At 47.1% G+C, this 23,167-nt stretch overlaps 1 protein-coding gene and 1 long non-coding RNA gene across 3 annotated transcripts in view; one reads left to right on the top strand and one right to left on the bottom strand.

The window, feature by feature from the left end:
* The window catches only part of NR3C1 (nuclear receptor subfamily 3 group C member 1), a 62,128-nt gene that overhangs the window by 24,525 nt on the left and 14,436 nt on the right, over positions 1-23,167 (top strand). For both annotated transcript variants that reach the window (XM_066329437.1, XM_066329438.1), the window contains exons 3-5: positions 12,487-12,650; positions 16,413-16,529; positions 20,989-21,267. In XM_066329437.1, coding sequence (XP_066185534.1) covers positions 12,487-12,650; positions 16,413-16,529; positions 20,989-21,267 — 560 coding nt within the window. The remainder of the gene's footprint in view (positions 1-12,486; positions 12,651-16,412; positions 16,530-20,988; positions 21,268-23,167) is intronic.
* Positions 2,127-9,290, bottom strand: LOC136367322 (uncharacterized). Its single transcript, XR_010744681.1, has 2 exons — positions 9,193-9,290; positions 2,127-2,378 (listed from the first exon to the last, which is right to left on the bottom strand). It is a non-coding gene; the product is annotated as an uncharacterized lncRNA (long non-coding RNA).

Genomic DNA, 23,167 nt, shown 5'->3' with positions numbered 1-23,167 from the left:
GTGATTGCACCTGTATGGGGTCTGCACCCTGGGAGGCTCAGTGCTGCTTTGGTTTGTGCCTCTGGTACTTGCTGCTGAAAAAGCTGATTATAAAGCTGAGACTGAGGTAAATGAAGTTGTACCAGTGAGGTCTTCTCCTAATGTCTGATTGAAATAGATTTTTTTTTTTCTCCTTTGCTTTATGTTAATGTTTTTAAAAGGTGGGATTGTTAGATTGACTGATCGTCTGACAGGTTGAAGGAATTGGCAGATGAACTTTCATTTTTTCCTAACCTATTCTGCATTTAGCTTTGTCAGATTTTTGTCTCTGATAGTCTCTTTTCAGGTGCCCATACCTTTGAAACCTGTCCTAGCTGCAGCTCAAAAAACATTTTTTGGTATTTTTATATTGTTTGATTTCATCAACAATATGGGAAACTGAGGCCGTACCTGTTCTCTCACCTCCTGTGTAATTATGCTTATGTAAGGAGATAAGGACTTAGGGACTAATAAATACTCTAAAAACTGAATTAAACACCTGTTTTCTTCAGGTGCTGAGTAGAGTGAGCTCACCTTCCAAGCCCAGCCTGCAGTGAATTCTGCCTTTCCCATATCTCAGTAGCAAACATCCAGTAATTTTTCCATTAGGAATACTCTAGCTCTCTTACTGGAAGTCTTCAGATGACTTCAAAACCTGTTGCAGCTCTGAATCCAGTATATACTCCATTCAGTAAATCTTGAGTAATGACCATAGTTAAAATGTTTGATCTGAGCTGTCGTGGCATTGTAATTCAGGAAAAAAAGAGTTTCCCAGCAGAAGGGTTTTTAATACTTTTCAGAAAGGATGTTGGAGCTGCTCCTGTTGGACACTTGCAGTGAGTTCAGCCCCGGAGACACGGGAGATGCTCTCGGAGAAGAGGGATGTGTGCAGGACTCAGGGTCTGTCTGTCCCTGTCCTGGTGGTTGTGTGAGAGGGGTAAACAGCCCATTAATGAAGTTTACAGATGGAGTTTAATTGGGAGGGGCTCCCAGTGCTGCTCAGGAAGAGAAAATACACAAAGAGGCAGAGACGAACAATGTGGCCAGGAAACAGCGCGAGGTTCAGCGAGGAAGGAATAGAGCTTCCTTCAGCTGACAGGGAGGGGAGAGGACAGAGGAAAGTGCATAAAATCATACCAGGAGCCCAGCAGAGAGAAAGAAGGCAAGAGCTGTAAGTATCATGGGGGGGGAAAAAAGCACACCACAAAGGAGCCCAAACCCCCGAGGTGAGAATTGCCTGTAAAGGCCGGGTGTGGGCAGCAGGAGGGATGTGGTGAAACATCTTTATAGTCTTGAGTGTGTGACATGGTTTGCCAAGTGGAAATAAAAGCAGGTAATAACCTACTGTGTGTGCATGTTGTAGCAGAAATTGTATCTGTAATTGCTTAACAGTGTTGACAAAAGTAATTACGGCACTCTACTGGATAATTCAATAAAGTTGACTTAAAAATGCCTTGGAAATTACATACAATGCCCACGTCATACAGGGCGTACAGTAGCTGGGGTGCTACTCCGTGCTTGGCCTTCTGAGAATATGACACAAGTTTCTGTGGCTGAGTTTGTGTCAATAAACAAACCTACGACGTGCTTTTCTTCCTGTTCGTGCGGGGAGGAGTGGTTTCGTATTTGTTCTTTGCTTCCACTGTGTCAGAGGCCAGTTAAAGTGAAGTGAAATTGTGTTCTGAAGGGTGGTAAAAGTGGTTGAAAGAGTTTGGGAGATGCTTTTTAAACAGGTTTGCTCAGTTTTAGGCTCTGTTACACAGACATGTAGATCTGGATGTGAAAGATAAAACGCACCAAGAGCCAAATGTAAAACAGGAAAGAAAAGGTTTCTGTAGGGTTTGGGCCTGAGCCATCACTGTGCTTCTCCGTCAGCAACTCTCTGATTTTTAAGTCACCAGGAATTTTGAATTTGCTCCTTGTCTTTACTTCAAGAATTCCTGTTCCCTCTGTAAGATGGTAAAAAAGAGTCCGTGCCCTTTCCAGTGACGTTGGCAGTCATGACTAAAAGGGGAGCATCATCCACACGAGTCGGCGCTGCACCTCAGCCCATGGCGCTGACAGCACTCGTCATCCTTGTGACTAACATCTCAAAGCCATCACAAGTATTTTTGTCTTCCAGCAAAGTACCCAGGGTATGATGTTTTTATTGGGTTTTGTTTGTTTTTCCTGCTCTTGGAAGCCGTCATGAAAGCTGAGTCCATTGTAGCAAAGCCCAGTCTCCCTTCCCACTGCACTTCTCATTAAAGCCAGCTCAGGTCTCAGCTCCTCCTCGGCTCAGGTCTTCAGCTGCTGATGAAAATGAGTGGCTGTAACAATGAATTCCCCTCTCAGGGGATCAAAACCTACTGAACACGTACCTGAGGCCGGAGTGGAAACACGGTGGGTTTAGTAAACAGTTTGACAACAACAGGAGTGAACCTTCAGTAGGAATTCCTGTTGGTAAATGCAAATTATCTGTGTGAGGAGTTCATTTGATGTCACATCCATGTGGAAGCAAACCAGTAGAGTTTATGGGCATCTCTCCTGTCAAACAGTGCTGAAGCAGTAACGTCTGGGGGTTAAATAGTTTCATTTTCAGTTGTAGGTTGAGCACTGGTTGGAGCAAATGACCAGTGTGCCTATTGACCATCCAAAATTTCAGGAATATGCCACTGTTAAAAATACAGTTTTCATTTACCAGTTGATTTATTTTTTGGAGAAAAAGTTTACTTTCCTTCCTACAGATATTTTGAATATAACAGACATGTTTTAAACCACGAGGTAGATTTTGATTTTTTAGCAGCTTCTGCTAAAAGCAAATGTCATTTAAGTGGAGTATTTTTCTTGCTTGTGTGCCTTGTTTAAACTCTGTTTTGGCCGCTTTCTTTTTGGTCCGCTGGTGTTTTTTGAGCTTCTGGACTCCTGTTCAAAGTTTAAAGAACAATAACCAGTCAAATGTAAAATAATGTCAATTGAACCAACCGATGACTCAACAGTCAACCAAGTCATCCTGGCCCTGCACCAAATGGACTGAGGCCAAAACCTAAAGTTGGCACCGGTCCCCGTCCCTCTTCTCCATAGATTTGCACTGAAGCAGAGCCCAGGGTGCAACACGTTGGTTAATATTCCATAATGAAGTGCTGCACGTGTAAATGTGTGCCTCCCATTGAGAAGGGCTGGGAGGAGCCGTCCTGCAGGGCTCCCTGCCCAGGGATGGGAAACAGGGAAACAGGGAAACAGGGAAACGGGGTTTGTGCACCGAGGAGTTCATTCAACAGCTCCTCCAGTGTCACTGCCCTCTGAACACAGCTGCCTGGAAGGGCTGGAGAAGGAATTAAGGATAAAACTTCCCTTTCTGCTTCTCTTGCCCTCTCTTCGTCTTTGCTTTCTCCTCTTCTTCCTGCTCAGAGTTAAGGTGTTACTTCTACTCTGGTGTGTTTGAGTTACATTACTTTTAGTTGCTTTTTTTATATTTCTTCTGATTTTTGTTGTTGGTGTAAAGCAGGAATTAACTCTGCAGTGCAGCTAAAAGCATGACCTGGTGAACAAGTTCACTGTATGTCCACAGTGATGCAACTCCAGGTCCAGACCACTGTTAGGTGTTCCACTGGCAGCAGGAGTCTTGATTTTATTGTGTTTTTTCAGAATAGAAGAAATGAACTTCCTGATTAGAAGTTTAAATTTATTTCTGTCTCAATGATTGTTTGACTGTGGAAGGACTGTACTGCAGCTTTGAGGCTTTTCAGCCTGGAGAAGAGAATGCCCCAAGGGACCTTGAAACCTTGGACTTTTAGGACCTTTCAGGGCCCGAAGGGGCTCCAAAAGAGCTGGAGAAGGACTTTGCACAAGGAGTGACAGGATGAAGGGGAATGGCTTCCCACTGCCAGAGAATAGGGTTAGATGGATATTGAGGATGAGGAGACCCTGGCAGAGGTACCCAGAGCAGCTCGGGCTGCCCCTGGATCCCTGCAAATATCCAGGGACAGGGCTTGGAGCAGCCTGGGACAGTGGAAGGTGTTCCTGCCCATGGCAGGGGGGCTTTAAGGTCCTTTCCAATCCAGGCCGTTCTGGGATTCTGGGATTCCACAGCAGTTTAGTTTAATCTTTTACTGCCTTTCTTTCTGTATCATTAATATTTTTCCATGTATGTTAGAATCAGCTTTCCAGATGTCTCTCTCCTTTCCTAGCAGCATCATTTTGGCAGCCTGCACGCAGTCCTGTGATTGACACGAGCACTGGACACAGCTCACGCTGAGGTCATTAATGGAACAAGTCCTGTTTAATATTTTAAGTTCAGTTCCTCTGGTACAACATTAATGTGTGCTGGAATAAGGGGTCAGGTCTGATATATGCTGACTGTGGAGGAAGAGCCAAGATGCTGTGGCTGCTCTGAGCTCATGGATCTCTTGTGATCACCACAGAAAAATCTCAGTGCAGTTCTGCTGCTGTTGAATTCCAAGTGCTGGCCCATGGAATTGGTGTGTTAAAGGGTCAGTGTTAAGACAATACATTTTTGGGCAGTGTCTTGGCTTTTTCTGGGTTGGCAAGGTTCAGAAAACTAAAAACCTGCTTCTGAGACAGGTAAAGCAGCTCTGAGGCTGCTGAGATCTGAAACAGATCCCCGGAATCCGCTGAAGTTGGAAAGGACGTTATCGAGTCCAACCTGTGCCTGATCCCCCCGTTCTCCCCAGCCCAGAGCACCGAGTGCCACCTCCAGGGATGGAGACTCCACCCTTTCCATGGAGAAATTCCTCCTGGTGTCCAACCTGACCCTCCCCTGGCACAGCCTCAGGCCATTTCCTCTCATCCTGTCCCTGCTCCCTGTGAGCAGATGCCAGATCCCACCTGGTTGTTCCCTCCTGTCGGGAGTTGTGCAGAGCCAGAAGGTCTCCCCTGAGCCTCCTCTCCTCCAGGGTGACCCACTTCTCAGGATGCACTGAAAATAGAAAAACCCCTCTAACTCTACTCAGACCTGAGCACTTTATTGTACAGTGCGTTATTCTTGTGGCTGTCCTGGTCCGTGAGCCCCGGGCGTGTCCCTGTGCCTGTGATGTGTCTGTGAATACAGGACTGAGATGGTCCACAGGCTGGAAATGCAGCTAGGTCAAATGGCTATTTTGTCATCCAGCAAAGCATAAACGACTTGTACGGCCCAGAATCATTTGATTCCATATCTTTATGTAAAGTTTGTATTTAAGTATAGAGGTTCTGGCATCTGTCTGGGTCTCTTTTTTTTGCTGCCTCTTTATTTAGGGAAGGAAGGGTGCACAATGAAATTAAAAAAAGCAGCACAAAGCTTTGGAAAAGTCTGCCTAAACTGATTCATATAGAAATGAATTCTACCCTTGAAGGTAAGACATTTTGGCTGCTTTACTGAAGCACTGTAATAAATATAAAAGTTTAGAACATATAATTTAATTATCGTATTCTGGCCATAAATGCTTTAAGGTCTGTAGTACATTTGAAATCCCGAGAGCTCTGGCTGAGGTTGCAGCTGCAACATCAATTACCATTTATCCATTCCAAGAAGGCTTTGCCTGTGCCCTTGAAACCTTGACGCCCTGGAGAGGCTCCAGCGGGAGCGCGGCCGCTCCCAGTGATGCCAAGATGGGAGCGGGCGCCATTTCACAGCTGGGCCAGGCCTCCTCTGGAGCTGCCAGCACCTCCTCCGTGCTCCAGGCAGCTCAGGGTCCCCTGGGCAGGATGCTCCTGGAGGTTTGGGCATAGCCGTGGTGCCGGCTTGGGGAGGGCTGGAGGCACTTCCAGGGTGGGTTTGCTGCGTGTGTTGTGTTGGGAATCGGCAGGTTCCTGCTCTGCTTCCGTTTGCCAGCAGCTTTTGTGTGACTCTGCAAACCCACCAGTCTCCTGCTGCCAGCTTCGGTTGTGTGAAGGGGTGGTAGAAGGTGTGTTCTGCAGCTGGGGAGGTGATCCCGAGACTTTGCTGCTTGAGGTATCTCTGGTATTTTAAATTTTTCTGTTAGAGCCCTGGCAGTCCCCTGGCAGCATTTACTGCGGCAGGGTCGGGAGGAGGGACAGTTCCTGCCCCTCTGAGTGCACACCAGGAGTTTCTCTGCCATGAGTTTCTGGCTCCAGCAATGAAGGAAATTTGGCCGTGGCCTTCTGGAGTGACACATCCCTCCTGGTGGCATTATCTTGGCCGTGTCATAGACATGTCGCACGAAACGAGACCGTTAGCTCAAAATCTGATTTCCTGGCTTATCAGGGTTTTTTTTTAATACAGTGTTTATCTGGGTGTGCGATAAAGGAAACCGTGTTAATCGTCCTGGTTCTCAGAGCAGCTGGAAACCAGAAATGCTGGGGGCTTTTCTTTGCAGGCTTTGGTTAAATACTCCAGAGTAGATTTTTTATTTGTTACAGCGTCATTGAGGACTTGCTTGTCATCAAGAGCAGCTCTCCTACCAAAGCCATCCAGGTCTCCATTTTAGACAGAAAACAGGAAAGAGAACTGAAGAAGAGTGGGTCTGTAGGGAAGTTCTCTGGAGGGAGGATTTGTAGCTTGGTGAGCAGTCAGCACCCCAGGACACCTTGGCTTGGGGTCTGTCCCCGTGTGGTTTGTGCCTGTGGCAGTGGCTCTGTGCTGCCTCTGTGTCTGCAGAGTTCAGGCAGCCTGGCAGGAAAACCTGGGTTCTTACCAATTTGCATTCTCTTCAAAATGAAGTGAAAACATTTCAAGAGACAGAGGAAACCGATGGTTCAGGTTCTCAGCAAAATGCCTTTCTGGAATTATTTCCAATTGGCAAACACAGTTCTATTTTAATAGTCGTGACAAGTCTAGTGTCAACAGCCTTGGATTAAATTTTTTTCCTGCTTGAACTGAAAATTACTTCTCTGCCTAAGAAGATATAAAAATAATTAATAGTTTCTCTAGTTAATGAAGAAACAAATAAACAATTCAAAAAATGTAATCAGGCAGTGTCCACAGTGTAGTGTTTACATTGTTCTCATTGCTGCAAGATAAGGAGGAGGCCCAGATGGCAATGACATTGAAAATGGTTTCTTTACTCTCAGTGTGGTGATACCACTTACACCAGTGAGTAACTTGCTTTTAGGAGTATGTTCCCAGTAACTGGTTCAGTGGAGCTGCAGAGCCGGGATGTGTGGTGGGTTCATTTGGGTGTCTGGGTGTGTCAGGAGTGAATTCCTCTTTGGACAGACCGTGATCCAGGCTGGCCATCCCTTCCCATGCCCTGATGGAAAGAGCTGCAGGCTGGGGGCTGGAAATGGTCAGTGATTTTGTTTCCTGAAAGTGTTCCCCTTGTCCTTGTCACACTAGAGTTGTTTTTCATAGGATCAAAGACTCATGCAACGGTTTTCAGTTGGGAGGGACCTTAAGGATCATCCTGTCCCACCCCTGCCATGGGCAGGGACACCTCCCACTGTGCCAGGGACACCTTCTACTGCCCCAGGCTGCTCCAAGCCCCAGTGTCCAGCCTGGCCTTGGGCACTGCCAGGGATCCAGGGGCTGCTCTGGGCACCTGTGCCAGCCCTGCCCACCCTGCCAGGAAAGGATTTCTCCATCTTATCTAATCTAAACCTTCTCTTGAAAGTTCAGTTACTTTTGTGATTTACATTAAATAACGCAAAGTAACAGGAGGGTCATAAATTTTTAAACTTATGTTAGTATATGTTAGTATATTGGTATATGTGAGTGTTAGTAGGTTCAGCACACGGGGCTGTGCCCATTCTGTGTGTTGGGGAGGTTTTCTGTTCTTGGCAGTGAAGAGAAAAGAGAAGAGAGACCAGCAAATGTCCTCCTCAGCAGTGCCCACCTGCACGGGAGGAGGTTATTTCTTCCCAGAGTGAATCCCTCCTCCCCTGCATCTGCTCCACGTCCGTGCCTGGTGGCAGGGCCAGAGTCCAGTGTGTCCTGGCCGTGGGTCCTGTGGGTCCCTGTCTGTCTGTGTGCCCTGTCTGTGTGTCCGTCTGTGTGTGTGTGTGTCTGTGTGTTCCTGTCTGTCCCAGGGTCCCCTGTCTGTGTCCCTCTGTGTGTGTGTGTGTGTGTCCGTGTCCGTGGGTCCTGTCTGTGTCCCTGTCTCTCGGTGTGTCCCTGTGTCTGTCTGTGTGTCCCTGTCTGTGTGTCCCTGTCTGTGTGTGTGTGTGTGTCCGTGTCCGTGGGTCCTGTCTGTGTCCCTGTCTCTCGGTGTGTCCCTGTGTCTGTCTGTGTGTCCCTGTCTGTGTGTCCCTGTCTGTGTGTCCCTGTCTGTGTGTGTGTGTGTCCGTGTCCGTGGGTCCTGTCTGTGTCCCTGTCTCTCGGTGTGTCCCTGTGTCTGTCTGTGTGTCCCTGTCTGTGTGTCCCTGTCTGTGTGTCCCTGTCTGTGTGTCCCTGTCTGTGTGTGTGTGTGTCCGTGGGTCCTGTCTGTGTCCCTGTCTCTCGGTGTGTCCCTGTGCCTGTCTGTGTGCCCTGTCTGTGTGTCCCTTCCTGTGTGTCTGTGTCCCTGTCTGTGTGTCCTGTCTGTCAGTGTGTCTCTGTGTCTGTCTGTGTCCCTGTCTGTGTCCTGTGTGTCGGTGTGTCCCTGTCCAGGCAGGGCTGTCCCCCAGCAGGACCCTGGTTCAGGAGCCCTCCCCAGAGGTGTCAGCACACCCGGCCGTGCTGCAGGTGACCCTTGAGCCGGGGTTGAAGTCCCTGGTGAATGATTAACGCTGAAATGGCTTTAGTTAAACAGCTTGATTTCTGCAGGGCTCATTGCTGGGCGGCATCTTCCTTAAGCCTTTGCGTTTTCCCCCTTCATTAAGGCTCCCCATTTCACCCCCTTCATTAAGGGTTCCCATTTCACCCCCTTCATTAAGGCTTCCCATTTCACCCCCTTCATTAAGGGTTCCTGTTTTGCCCCCGTGTGTTCCCTTGACTGGAGATGATAAACACATCCATGCAAATAAATAAAATCAGATTATATATTAATAGTTTCTGAAAAATATAATAAAATGTAGTAAGTTTAGTGCCCCCTACCAATACCTTGCCTCCCAAAATTAAATTCAGTCAAGGTTTTTACAGATGAAAACCTGAAACTTGGGTGGTTTTTTCCTCTCTCATCTATGCTGCTTGATTTTTTTTCTTTTCTCTAGATAAGACTCGTAGTTTATTAGGGTTTTGTTGAGTTGAAAGCAATTTCTGTAAATACTGAAAGATATTCTACTATTATATTATCTCAGAGTATAATTCCCCTGCCTTACCTCTTCCTTAGGAAGTGGTCATTTGCCTTTTACTGTGTGTAACTTCATAGATGAGAGATTTATATGAAATGTCAGCCAGGTTAGCCGTGGCTGCTGCAATCCCTCCTGGTGTTTTACAGGCAGGGCTGTCTGGCAGCTCTCCACACGGGTAGTAAATATTGCCCTTATCTGATACAGCCAGGCTGGGGAGATATGCCTGCAGCCCGGATTAGATTGCTGGCTACTGCTTTATTAATCAATGTAATCATTTATTTTTAGTTTTCGAAGTCATATCATCTGTTTTCGTTCTCATGTTACATTTTCTGTGGTGCTGGTAGAGAAAATGAGCCCTGTTTAAAAATTAAAGGTGACTGAAAAGTTTCAGTGGAATATGTTTGGCACTGTCATGGTTTCCCTGACAGCTGATGAATGTTTCCTTAAAAATGCTTTTGTCAGAAAGCTGAGAGGTATAAAGAGCTTTATTTTTGTATCTAAATTAGCTGTCTTTAAAACTATACATAGAAAGATGTTTCCATCTTTTTCTGGTTTTAATAATTTTAATGAAGCAAAGTTCTCAAGTTATATATTCCTTGCTTAAAGGAAGCTCTCAGCCTGTACTTCAGTGTTTAATCTGAGATATTTAATATTAGAAAAGGAGCTACTTGGGCCTGAACCTTTAAGAAAATAAGGCATCTTAGAGTAGCCAGACAATGATTGCTGCTTGTAGAAGGGGGATTGCTTGGTTTTGAGGTAAGTGTTGGGGTTTTTTTAATCGGGTTTTTTTGCATATGACAGTCTAAAAGTAGAGAAACAAATTTCTTTCTCCAAATGTATCAGTAAGCTGCAGAAAGAAGAAAAGAAAACCAGAAGAAGAAAGTAATAATGTGTATCACATGAAAGGAAGCAAAGCTTTGAGTCAAAATTACTTGTGTGATGATTGGACAGGAAACCCTGTGAGAGAGCAAGGAGCCAAGGATGGCTCCAAAGCCTGAGGTTCTGCTCTGGTCGCTGGGCTCCTCCTGAGATCTCCTTGGGGCAGCAGACCTGGCCAGAGCCAGCACAGCAGAGAGATGTGAATCCTCACTCCCTTCCCCATGAGGTCTGTGCTCCTGCAGCCCCACAGCCGGGGCCCAGGGGGAACAGGGCAATTCCTGCACCTCCCAGAGCTGTTCCTAGAGGTCTGTGCACTTGAGGAAGGCAGCCCCGCTGAGCAGAAAGCAAGATGAGCCTGTCATTAAAGCCGCCTGTTCCCGCAGACATCAAATAGGTGGGACTGGCTTGAATTACATCCCGTGGCCGGGATGCTGAGGGCTGGGTTGTGCAGCCGGAGGGGTTCATTAGAGCTCTCTGCTCTTTACAAAAAGCGTGGGTGATGAGCAGGGGTGCAGGGAGCCCTGCTGCAGCTGACAGACACCTTGTGGGGCTGGCAGCCTGGTGGCACAGCCGTGCAGAGACGTGCTGCGGCTTCCGCGGGTGCGTGCCCAACACAGGGGAGCCAGGTGACAGATCTCAGTTCTTCTCCAAGTTCTGGAAAGAAGCATTCTTCCCTTTGGGAAAAGAGAGGCCTTTTTCTTCCCTTTTTCCTCCAGTTTGACTCGTTCTCCTCCGTTCCTGTGGCCAGCCTTTCCCTCGGGGGCTTTGCACCACCCTTGTTCTGATCCTGCTCCGCTGTCCTCTTCCCACTGCTCTCCAGCATGTCGAAGGTGCTGCTGTGCTCCTGTCTGATGTTTTCTCCTCTGCTCTGAGACACAGCTCAGACACTGGTGTTGGGGGGTCTCCACATCCCTTAGGTCTTTGCCTGCCTGTGCTGTCTCATTTTTTACCCCCAATGCAAGTAATTTTCACTTCTCTCTGCCTTCTGATTCCATTTGTTTCGAAGCGAGAACTTCATTGACACATTTATTCCTGTTTGACTTTGATCCTTCTGTATTTGAGGGGGAGGATCGTGCTCCTTGTCTTTTGATTGCCTCAATCCCTGCAGGAAAGAACAAACCCAGTGGCCAAGTCCTTTGGATCACTGGCTGGGCCATTTCTCAGGTGCTCTCTGGGGATGGGACACAGGGACCCCTGCAAAAGCAAAGCTCCCAGGTGTTGGAATGTCTTTAGCTGGGATGGAATTTTAAGGTTTGCGTGAGCGTGTTGGAGCTGTTGGGTTTTTTTAAATGTGTGACCAAATCTGGTCAGACTTCCTTGAGGAGAGGAAAAGGAATTTTCCATGCAAAAGCCGTCCCACATACAAATGTTAAGCCCACATCAGGGAACGTGGATGGTCTGGAGAGTTTCCAAGGAGAGGCACCAAAACCTGAAATAAAAGTGTCATTTTTCTAGCTTCATCTGGAGGGTGGCTGGAACCCTGGTGAACAGGATTTTCTGTGAAAATCGGTTTCAAGTGGAGCAGGCAGTAAAGAAATCATATCTTAGGAATTTAAAATTCAGTTGGAAATCAGAATAGCTGGGGTTGGAAGGGACCTCTGGAGATGATCCAGGCCAACCCCCTGAAAGGCAGGGTCACAGGAACGTGTCCAGGTGAGTTTGGGATGTGTCCGGAGAGACTCTGCGACTTCATGGACATCTGTGGCAGTCTCTGCCACCCACCATGGAAGGAGGTTCTTCCTCGTGGGAAGGTGGATGCCCTCAAGAAGCTGAGCCTTTCCAGGGCTGTGGGGCTGTGCCGTGGCTGGAGCTCTGCAGGATCAGCACTGCTGGGTCAGCCCCCAGGATTAGGAGCAGCTCCAAGGTGATTATGATGGATTGTTCTCAGAGGGATTTGGGGTTTTTCTTAACAAAGCAACCCTTGGTTTGTAGCTGGGCTGGGTGTTTATATCCAGATCCTGAAATGAGGAATATTTCTCACTCTTCTCCCAAACTGCCGGGGTGAAATGATCACTTTTTACTGTGAATATCTGTTACTATATGGCCCAATTTGCACAGCTTCTTGCATAACAGTATCCCAGCAGCAAGGCCGGTGGTGGTGCTGGGAAGGGAGCCCTTGTGCAGACTGCAGGGAATGCGGCAGTAATGGGAACAATATGGAGTAAGAACGTGTTTGAAGAGTCAATCTTAAAGGCTGGGATAATTGTGCAAGAAACTTGGCTTCAGAAATGTGTAAGGGAAGGAATCTTGATGCAGCCAAATAGGCCGTGAAAAATCCATACAGCTTTCCTTGGGTCTGACAGAAATCCTTGTTTAACTGTTTCTGGTGTGCCCTGTGTGCAGAACTGTCCCACCGAGGGTGGGGACAAGCCATTCCTGGCTGGTACAATCCCTGTGTTCACCTCTGTCTCAATTAAAACTATTCTTTCTGCTTTGTTTCAGCCCTGGAATGAGATCAGATGTAAGCTCTTCTCCATCCACAACCTCAGCAACTACGGGACCACCTCCCAAGCTCTGCCTGGTGTGCTCTGACGAGGCCTCGGGGTGCCACTACGGTGTCCTGACGTGTGGCAGCTGCAAAGTGTTCTTCAAAAGGGCAGTGGAAGGTAGGACCTGCTTATAAATATAAAAAATCCCCGTGCATCTCATCCATTTTCCTACCCAGCATCCGTGGGTTCGCTAGAATCCCACTGAACAGCCCGTCCATTAGATCACTGATCTTGTCATAGTAAATCACATTGATAATGGTGCATTATCCAAAGCATGGATTCCATTCACGTTGATAAAATGCTCCTATTCACTCTGTGTGAAAGAATTTATTGTTGTCTTGGCTTTTGTCTCTTTCATTTTCTTTCACTGTTGTTTTTGTTTATTTGTCCCGTTTTTAGACAGATATCTGTGCGATAGATTTGTAAAGTTTGTGATTTTTTTGTCAATTTAAGGTCAGTTGCTTTGTGTAGAAAACTTCCATGAGACTCAGTAAATCTGTTGTGTGTGAGGTTATTGTAGTTTTACAGTTGTTCATGTAAACAGCGTTGGTTGAATTGCATCCATGTCCCTGGGTGTTATTTGCAGGGACACTGGGTACCAGGGACGTGTGTGAGATTGGATCACTGAGATTTCTCTCTGGTTCTGTTCAGAGAAAATCTTTCTGGAAAACAGAGACGATGGGAAACTATGTGAATAAGGATACTGTGAATTTGGGGTTCATCAGTAGCCATTTTGTAAGGGACTAGGTTGTACCTCAAGATGTGACTCTGGTTCAGTATCACATGCAGGAAAACTGGAGCATATTCCCAGTGTTTCTGGGAGGATGGTGACTCCTCAGGTCTGAAGAACATTGTTCTTAGTTCTGGCCCTCAGGGTTTCCTGTCTTGTGCCTTCCTCGTGCAGCCCTCACTGAACCAGGCTCTTTCTGCTGACATTCCTGCAAGCTGGGGTCACTGGAGGAGAGGGAGGGCTGTTACACAGAGACAAGGCACCATTTGGTCCTCAGAAGCACTTTTCCCAATTCCTGCCTCACCAGGTGCCATGGGGAGCTCCATGGAAGGGCAGAGCCTCTCAGAGGGATCAGGAGAGTCAAGTTCATGCCGTGGTTTCTGCTGGTCACAGAGGGGTGCTGGCTCTGTGGGAGCTGAAGTATAGAAAGGCAATATCAGCTCAAGTGCAAAGCAAATCATCATCTGTACCTTTGGTTAAAACATGGTCACTGGAGATCCCTCAGAGGACAGTTTATGAGGCAGCTGGATGTGTGCCATAGCCATGGGTTTGCCTGTTCTGGAGCTTAAATAAATCACAAAAGTATTGATACAGGAAGGAATCATCCCAGTGATTCCTTTTGGTTCTGACACACCATAAATCACCTGGTTTGATAGTAAAAATGTAAGCTGGCTTGTGGCCCTCAGTTCCTCAAGACTCACCTCTGCTTCCCTTTTGATTGTGCCACAAATGACCCCACGTCTCACAGAATCCCAGGATCATTAAGGCTGGAAAAGACCTCCAAGATCAGCAAGTCCAGCCCTTGGTTGGTGACCTGTCAGCTGGGCCGTGGCAGCAGGGGCTGAGCCCTTCCATCAGATGACATGGACATTGCAGGACCACTTCCAGGATCCATTAGTCCTACTCTTCACGTTAAGGAACAAATAATTTGGTTTTGTCTTTTATAGGCATTTTTCTTATTGGGAACACATGTAAAAAGAATTTGTTTCTGCAATATCCTTTTTATGAGTGGCTGCCAGGCACCTGTTAGTGTTCAGATCAAGCTGACTCTGCACACTCGTTTTCCAGCCTTTAGCCAAAGCCCTTTTTTCCACCTTTGCCTCCAGCCTGTGTGCTGTGGCAGAAATGGTCGCAGAAACTGGAAGTGTCAGTGTCTAGGAAGAAAATATAAAGTCCATTTTTTCAACAAAGAGTAGAACCAGAGGAGAAGAGGAAGGCTGAAGGTGGGACAGCAGCTGACGATTTCTGTGCAGGTCTTCAGGCAGACAGCCCTTTCTCCAGGAGTCCAGGCTGGCCAGAGGTAGCTGTTTTAGTTCTGATTTCGTGGTGTTTCAGAGCCCTCGTGACTGAGTTTCTCCAGCCCCAGCCCTGCTCAGCTCCCAGCACTTCACCCAATGTGCCAGCCTGGATCCTGGCTGCTCCTCCCCTCCTCTGCTGGCCTCGCTGAGCTCCTCACACCTCCGTCCCTGCAGGCTCCCCAGCTCCTCTCCCTCCTGCTCTGCCCCAGATTGCCCTTGGTCCTCAGCAGCTTTATTCCATCTTCCAAAGTCCTTTGTCTGCAATTCCCAGCCTTTTTCTAGGCTGCTGTGCTCAGATGGGCACAGAGCTGTTGGTGTCACAGTGCATCAGAGCCCTGGTGCCAGCAGGGGCTGTGGGAAAAATGCCCCTGTGTGCCCCAGATCCCCCAAAAACACCTGCATTGGCTCATCTTGGTTTTCACCAGAGCCTTTGTGGAGTGTCTGGGTTTGAGCAGCAGAGAGAACCAAAGCTCATTCCTTTGGCTGCTGGCACGTCCCTGGGCAGCAGGTGGACGTGGAGCACCAGCTTCCCTTCATTTTCCCCCATGATGGTCATGTGGCAAGAGGGCTCTGAGATAAAGTAATACCAAAAAATGGTGTAGTTTGGTCCTAGGAAAGGCAAGGATAGGTGAGCAGTAAATACAAGAAACCAAGCACTGGTGGAGAGGAAGCTCTTTGTTAGGAGTAAAATGGAGCAGCTCAGGAGAATCCTCACCTGAAGTGTCTGCACTGAAACTGTGGTCTCACCAAACAGTGTGGAGGGACATGTCTCTGTCCATGCAGTGCTGGCACAGGGGCATCACTTCACGTTCTGTGTGTGTTTCCATGTGTTAGGATGCTAATGGCAACCAGAATGGTGAGTTGAGGATCTGGTGTCTGAGTTAATTTAAACACAAAACTGGCACAGGGGTCAGGAAGGCTCCTCTTCCCCAAGTGGAGGAGGTGGGAGGGTCATTCAGAAAAACATTCCTTGGACTATCAACTTGAGACACTTCACAGAAGAAGTTTGGCCAAAGCCATAGGAATGAACTCTGCCTGCCCATAATTTTCACAGCTGACTTGTGAGAAATTCCTTCTCCAAGCTGTTCTCCTGTGAGAAAACTCTTGGACTCTGTTGTTAATAACTCAGTTTTGGAAAATCTATTTGTTTCTCACAATGTTGTACTGTCAGTACTTTGCAATACAGTGTAAAAGCCCAGGCTGCAGCTTTCTGTACTCTGGAAAAACATGCTCCTTGACCCCGAACTGGGAGAAGGGTCTATGCTTTGGTAATACCTTTCCCTAAATAAGTTACAGTCAAACATTCATTCACATAATTAACAATAGATACTTCTGTCGCCCTGCTTTAAACAGCTAAGAAACACAGTTATTTTAATTTATTTACTTCAACTTGTCATGTTTTCAGGGCCAGTTTTGTTCTGAGTCTGTCAATCCATAAGAGACATAGGATTAGGTTTGTCTGGTCAGGCTGTAAGTTAAGGAAGGTTTCAGGACTGTCCAGCTGATGAAGCTGTGTCTGTGCTCTGTAGAAACATTTCCAAGTGTTTTCTCAGAACGTGTTTGTGCGCCTTATTTATGTCTCTTGTCAGACTATTTAGAGAAATGGGCAACGTGCTGTAGAAGGTGGCTTTGGTAAATGCAAGGGCAAGTAGTTTTAAAAATGGAAGTTAAGAAATAGAAAATAATGTTTCTACCTAAATGTATCGGCTTTGAGAAATGAGAAATGGGTTGGGATATGTGAAGTCAGACAAGACTTCTGCAAGACAGCACAGTGCAGCAGGTGAAGGTTTGCTGTGTCCTGCTGTCCCTGAGTGGGGAGCTGACGTGTGTCTGTGTGTCTGTCGTCCCCAGGGCAGCACAATTACCTGTGTGCCGGCAGGAACGACTGCATCATCGACAAGATCCGCAGGAAGAACTGCCCCGCGTGCCGCTACCGCAAGTGTCTGCAGGCGGGCATGAACCTGGAAGGTAACACACAGCCCTGGCCAGGGACAGCAGCCTTGGTGCTCAGCCTTCTGTGCCTCTGCTCACCTGCTGGCCCTGGTCAGCCCGGGGGAGTCGCGCACAGACGAGGGGTTGTTGGTTTTTCATTCCTCTCAGCACAAACGTCTCGTGGCTTTCTGGTGGAATGTGAGGCAGCAGAATTGTTGGAGGACACCTGGAGGGAGGAGGTGTAACAGCTGTAGGAGGGTGTGCTGACACTGTGGGGGACAGGGATGGGAGTGGGGATTGCAGCTTCCAGCTGAAGAGGATTGAAGTGCTTTTGTCCATGTTGTGGGTACTTCTTAAATATCTGTCCAAATTTCTCTAGGAAACGTTGGTTAAGTTTTACATACCACCACATCGTTGTTCTCTGCTGAGTCCTGAATGACTCCTGAGAATGTGAAGGCCACATCTACCAGAGATTTAAAAGTGGTTGTAAAATGGCATAAAACACTTTTATTAGTGTCAGCTTCATTTTATGTTTGCTATTTTTCCTGAGCAGCAGAGATTAACACAGTACTTACTAGTGCAGTTATCCTGGTGGTACTTGTATAATCAAAATTGTCAGATAAAATAAAAATGTCAAAGATGTATTTGTCAGCTCCAAGGATGAGCAGAATTTCATTTCAGCCAGTGATAATATCCTTGGCGAGGTGTAAGTGATAAGTTAAAGAGATCAGTGAGGCACAGACTGTGTGTTAGCACATCCTTCTTCTTCTGCTCCCAGCCTCCCTCAGGAGGACACAGCACCACCTTTCCTGGGCTGCAGGGGACTGGACCTGCCTTTCCAGGCACATCCTCTGCTCAGGGCAGGGTGGGATGGTGCTGCTCCATTTGTTGAGCTGTTGTCAGGATCTGTGTGCAGGAGGGGAGGCTACAGCCAAAACCTGCAGTGGTGGGTTCTGAAATGAATCCCTGGAGGACATGAATGGTCAGTGAGTGTCTCCCAGGAGATGGATTTAGGTTTTGGACACTCCCAGGGGGCTGGGCCTCATCCTTCAGAGGTCAGAGCAGGGCAGCCCTCTTGCCTACTCCTGGTGTCCATGGGGACAGGTCACTGCCCTGCCAGTGTGGCTGGGGGCAAGGACACATAACAGCAGAGCCTAAAGGCAGCTTAAATAATGCCAAACCCCACAGGTTTGGATTTGAGGTGGAAAAGAAGGCATTTTGGTTAAAGGTTGATTTCTGTTTTTTCTCCTCACAGCTGTTTTCAAAATACATCTGTGATACTCACATATTATGTGAAAAAGTGCTCTCACAGTCAGGAGCAGTTCTCTGTCAGTCAGGTTTAGTGCTCCCACTGTAAAGCTTTTCCCTCCTGCATCACTCTCAGTGGACACCAGCAGTGCTGTCTGTGGCTCTGGGACATGCAGTCAGAGAGCTGTGGGGAGCTTTGGGCTGGGGAGGTCCTCAGGGCTCCCCCAGTGCCACTCTCCCCTGGCCCAGCTGTCCCCATGCCCTGGGCAGCACACAGAATGCAGTGGGATGACGTCGGGCTCTTGTCACTTCTCCACATGGAGGTTGGAGCCCTTCCAGCCTGGTTTGTCTGGATTTTGGCACAGACAATCCTAGAGAAGAATAGTGAGGGTTTGGAGGATGGATTTTGTTATATAAGTTGTTGGAGAAGGTGGGGAGAGGGAGGCTATTATGGCTGAGAGGGAAGAGGAATCTTGAAATTCAACAGTACGAAATGGAAAAACCCAGGTAGTGTGAAAGGGTGAAAAATGCTCTGAAAACAAGGATTTTTGGGACAGATCTGAACAGATGGAGAAGTGGTCATGCAGAAAAGCAAACTGGGAGGCAGCATAAAGTGCAGAAGAGACTAAAATCCAGTTTCTTTTATCTTATCTATTTTAGGGTCACAGTTCAGGAATGACTGTTGTTTGAAAGAGAATTAAATTTGCATGTTTTTTAGACAGTAATTTCTTTTTGACAAAAAGTCCCTAGCTGCATCCTCAGTGCATAAACAACGGTTACAGCAAACCAGTGAACGGCCAGAAGAGATCCTAGGATCCAGCCCTTCAGTCCTTGGGCCCCTTCCACTCCCCTGATTCCTGCTGGACTTTTACAGTTTGGTCATCTCTCAGTTTCCAGTACCTACAGTGCATTTCACTGTTATGTATTGGGTACAAAACTAATTTATTTTAAAATTCATTCATTCTATCATGCTGTATTTTAATTGACCTGTTCTTGTCCTGAGTTAAAAGTGGCTCTTTCTAGTCACTTGATAATTTTCTATTAGTCTTTTATACCATAAAATCGTTAGGGTTGGGAAAGACCTCAAGTCCATCAGTCGTCCCTTTTGCCCTGCACAGCATCCTTTTCTGGAACTTTCTTTTTTCTGTTGCGTGGTTTTTGGGGCGTAGGGGACTGGAAAAACATCAAACTATCAAGCTGCAGGTACCAGAGATTTACACAGCACAATGATGATATTTTGTTCTCCAGCCTTTATTTCCTTGAGTTCTCATTTCCGCTCCCACCGTTAATTGGTGTTCCTTGGCACCCTTTCTCTTTGTGATGTGCTGGAAGAGGAGATTTATTGTTAGCTTTTATGCCTGTAAAAAAACGCTCTCATAAATTTTTTGGCTTTTCTTACCTCATTTTACAGTTAAACTCGGCAATTAATTAGTTTTTTTTTCTGCAGTCTTCACTTGGAATTTGTTTCAGTTTTTTGAGGAATCTTTAGTTCTTTCTAATTCTTTGCCCTGCTGTGCCTGCAGTGGGCTGGTTGTGGCTGCCAGTTTTGGAGGGCAGTGCCTGGTGCCCGTGGTGGGGTGGCAGGTCCCTCACCCACCTGGCTCAGGTGTTGGGGCCATCTGCCCCCAGGCAGGGAGGAGGAAGCCTCTGCAGCCTGGTGGATGCCACACTGCAGGAGGTTGGGGCTTGGGGGGTTTTGTTTGTTTGGAACAGAAAATCTTGGACACACTTCTCTCCATGCTGAGTTTATCTGTGGGGGTTATCTCCTGTAACGTGCCTTAAGGAGCTGGCTGTAAATTAGTGGTCTTTTTATTACTTAAAAATTAATTGCAAAGAAATGCATTCTCTCAACCTTTTTTTTTTTTTTTTTTTTTTTTTTTTTTTTTTTTTTTTTTTTTTTTTTTTTATGAGGTACAGCTATATATCTAAGTCAGGACTGGTAACAGCCTAATAAAAATTCTTACATAATTGTCTTATCAGATCTGTTTATTCTGATGATAATTTTATCAGGCTTTCTGGGCTGGAAATACTCCATCCAGGTGTCTGCAGGAAGCTGAAGGCATGTGCTTCTAAATTTAAGTCAGAGCAGTTCATTTGCTCTTCAGAATATGGATAATGGGGCAGAAAAATGCCAGAATACGAAAAGATTTCGAAGCAGCCATTTCAAAATTGAGATGAGAATAACAAGAAGCTGGTTGCTCCAAGGAAACAACTGTTGCTATTCCCTCATGGCAGCCTTGGCACATGTGGCCAGTCTACAAAACTTTGGGAAACTGCAATTTGTACAAGGTCTGTAGAGGATTCCTTGTCTTTGGCAGTTGTTTTCCAGAGGCTCTGTTGCAGCCAGAGGCGGGTCCAGGAGGGGTTTTATGTGCTGGCACTGCGGGGTTGGTGCAGGTTGGGTGCTCAGGGATCCTGAACAGGTCAGGAGCAACTTGGAATCCACAAACACGTTATGTGATGCTTTTATGTGCCGCAGAGTTTATCTCAGAAGTTCCAGAACAGAAATGAATTAATTAACTGAGGCAGGCAGGGAAGGAGCTGGGCTGGTTTGGGCTGTGTTAAGCAGCGAGTTCCGTGTGGCCGCCTGCCTCCAGGAGGGCCAGAGCCAAGCAGGAGACTCCATTAGGGACAAGATTCTCATAAAATTGTTGCTCCAACTTTTTGTAGTTTACAGTTAACATCTCTGTGTGATGTTTTATTTTTTTGGCAAATGAGTTTTATGGTTTAATTACGCAGCAGTGATTTATATGCAAGAGAGCTGGCAAGAGAAAAAGCTCCTCCTGCCCAGCATTTTAAAAAAAATCCCCTGTTTTCCCTGGCTTGAGAGATCCAGTAACTTCTTACCCATTAAATTTTTTTTTCCTTTCTTTTCCCTTGTTTCTGTGCTTGGTATTTAAAGGAACTTTTAAAGTGTGCAGTCTGGCAGATATTTGGGATGCAGCCTTGTATTTTAGGGTCAGCCTTGTATTTTAGGGTCAGCCTTGTAAGGTACCTGCAGCCATCACTGAACATTTTAAAGCACTGGCATAAATGTGACTTCTATTAAAATGTGAAGTGTTACTTTCACTGGAAGTTTACTTGGAATGAACGTGAGACTCCCGACATTGCGAACCAACAGCGCGCAGGTTTCACCGCCCCGTGCCAGCCGTGCGGGGAGGGGAGAGCAGCGTTCCCTCTGCTGCCTTTATCTCTGTGTTTACCTCCTTGCCCTGCCCTCACCTGTGGCTCTGCCCACCCTTTGCAGCCCGCAAGACCAAGAAGAAGATCAAGGGGCTGCAGCAGGGCGGCGCGGCGGGCGCGCGCGAGGCGCCGGAGGCGGCCGGCAACAAGAGCATCGTGCCCGCGTCCCTGCCGCAGCTGACGCCCACCCTGGTGTCCCTGCTCGAGGTCATCGAGCCCGAGGTGCTCTACTCGGGCTACGACAGCTCCCTGCCCGACTCCAGCTGGAGGATCCTGTCCACGCTCAACATGCTGGGCGGCCGCCAGGTGGTCGCTGCGGTCAAGTGGGCGAAGGCGATCCCAGGTAACGCACAGACACGGGGAAGGGGCTTTTTGTGCTTTGGAAATTAATTGTGGAGAAATGAATTATCTCCTCAGATTCCTGTTGAACCTCAATCTGCCTTTGTTTGCCTTCGAAGCTGTACAGATGAAGTGTTGGTAATAGCGGGGCTTGTTCGTGGCTTCCGGAGCAGAAAAGCAAAAAAAAAATTGCAGATGCAAACGTTTATTTACCACAATTAGGTCGTTTGACTTGAACGCTTTGACCGCTGAGTATTAAAATACTCATTTAAATGGGTATTTGTTGTAAAAGTATTACGGAGAACTGTTTGTGTTAGTTCTATCTCCACCTCAGATTCACAGAATGCCAGAATGGTTTGGGTTGGAAGGGACCCTAAAGCCCACCCAGGGCCACCCCTGCCATGGCAGGGACACCTCCCACTGTCTCAGGCTGCTCCAGCCCCAGTGTCCAGCCTGGCCTTGGACACTGCCAGAAGTCCAGGGGCAGCCACAGATTCTCTGGGCAGTAAACAGTTACTTCTTGAATATTTTTAGCAGTGAGGTTCTCTTGACTCCTGCAGCCCAGCATCACTGTGCTGGCTCCTTGGGTCTGTGGTGGTGGCTGGAACTGTCCTGACTCCCCCTCACTGTCCAGCTCCAGGGTGGAAGTCAAGGTGTCATTTTCTCTCCAGCTCTGTTCAAACTGACTCTTACCTGGGCAGAGAGGGAGGTTTGCTGCTATTTTGGCTCCCACCTAAAGACACAGTGAGACGCAAGAAATTATGTCAGATCTCAGCCTTAGACGTGACACTGGCATCTGTCTTGGAGAGGCCAGAGCCAAGGGGAGCTGAAGATGTTTGTTCCTACAGAACAAAGCCCAGTGTTTATCTCCCTCTCTCCCTGGTCAGTGCTGTTCACTACCTGTTCTCAAAAACCTTGGCAAAAACACCTCCATGACGCATAGGTTGCCCAAAAATAACATCACAGAACTGGTCTGCCAAAAGAAAAAAAAAAGAAAAAAAGCCCGATAATGAGATTTATGAGTCATAACTGTGTCTCTTTGAGCAGGGGAAATAAACTATCAGTGGGAAAGAAAGACTGGGAAGCTCAAATACACCTTGTCCAGCAGAGATGTGACTGGAGAGGTTTGTGTGGGGTCTGGTTGTCAGGGTGGGGCAGGTTGGACAAGTTGGACTCCGTGATCTTGGGGGACTTTTCCAACCTCAGTGATTCTGGCATTCTGTGTCAGGGCTTTTGCACTGGGCACTCGTGCTGAATTAGCTCACTCTGCTCGAGGAGAGGCTCACATGCACACACTTCCTTCTGGGACAGGTTTTTGGGAGACCATCTGGTATTCTCAGATCCAGATTTAGATTCCATTTTATGAAACACTTCTCTGTTCCTCGTTTCTGCTGAGCAGTTTTTGTAATTAGCCAAACCCTCCAGGTTAGAGCTTATGCTCTCAATGAAAATGCCAATCTTCTCTTTAATAGCCACATTAATAGCAACTATTCTTATCATTTTTATCTCCTTTCTTTTGTTTGCTGAGGTGGTTCCTCATGAGTGTTTAATTTGTATATCCTGCTCCTGGTTGTAGCCCATCAGCCATGCTGACAGCACGCCAACATTCCTTGCCAAACCCTTTAGTTGGGATTTCAGAATAATCTTTTCCTGGGGAGGGTTTGAGCACAGATTTTAAGGTTTGACCCAAAAAGACTGGAATCACTTTGAAACCCTTTCTTTGTATTTTAGAGGCTGGTCATTCCTGGTGACTCCAAAGCCAGGCCCACCAAGTTTGTTACACATTCATCCACTGGCTCTGTCTGTTGGCACAGCTTCAGGAAGCAGCTCTTTAGATGTTATGAGCTCTTTAGATGTCAGATGCTTAATAAAAATAGATAAAATCAACTTGTATTCAGGCTCCA

Source organism: Sylvia atricapilla, chromosome 14, assembly GCF_009819655.1.
Source record: "Sylvia atricapilla isolate bSylAtr1 chromosome 14, bSylAtr1.pri, whole genome shotgun sequence".
Lineage (NCBI taxonomy): Eukaryota > Metazoa > Chordata > Aves > Passeriformes > Sylviidae > Sylvia > Sylvia atricapilla.
This window is presented reverse-complemented; position numbering and strand designations above follow the sequence as displayed.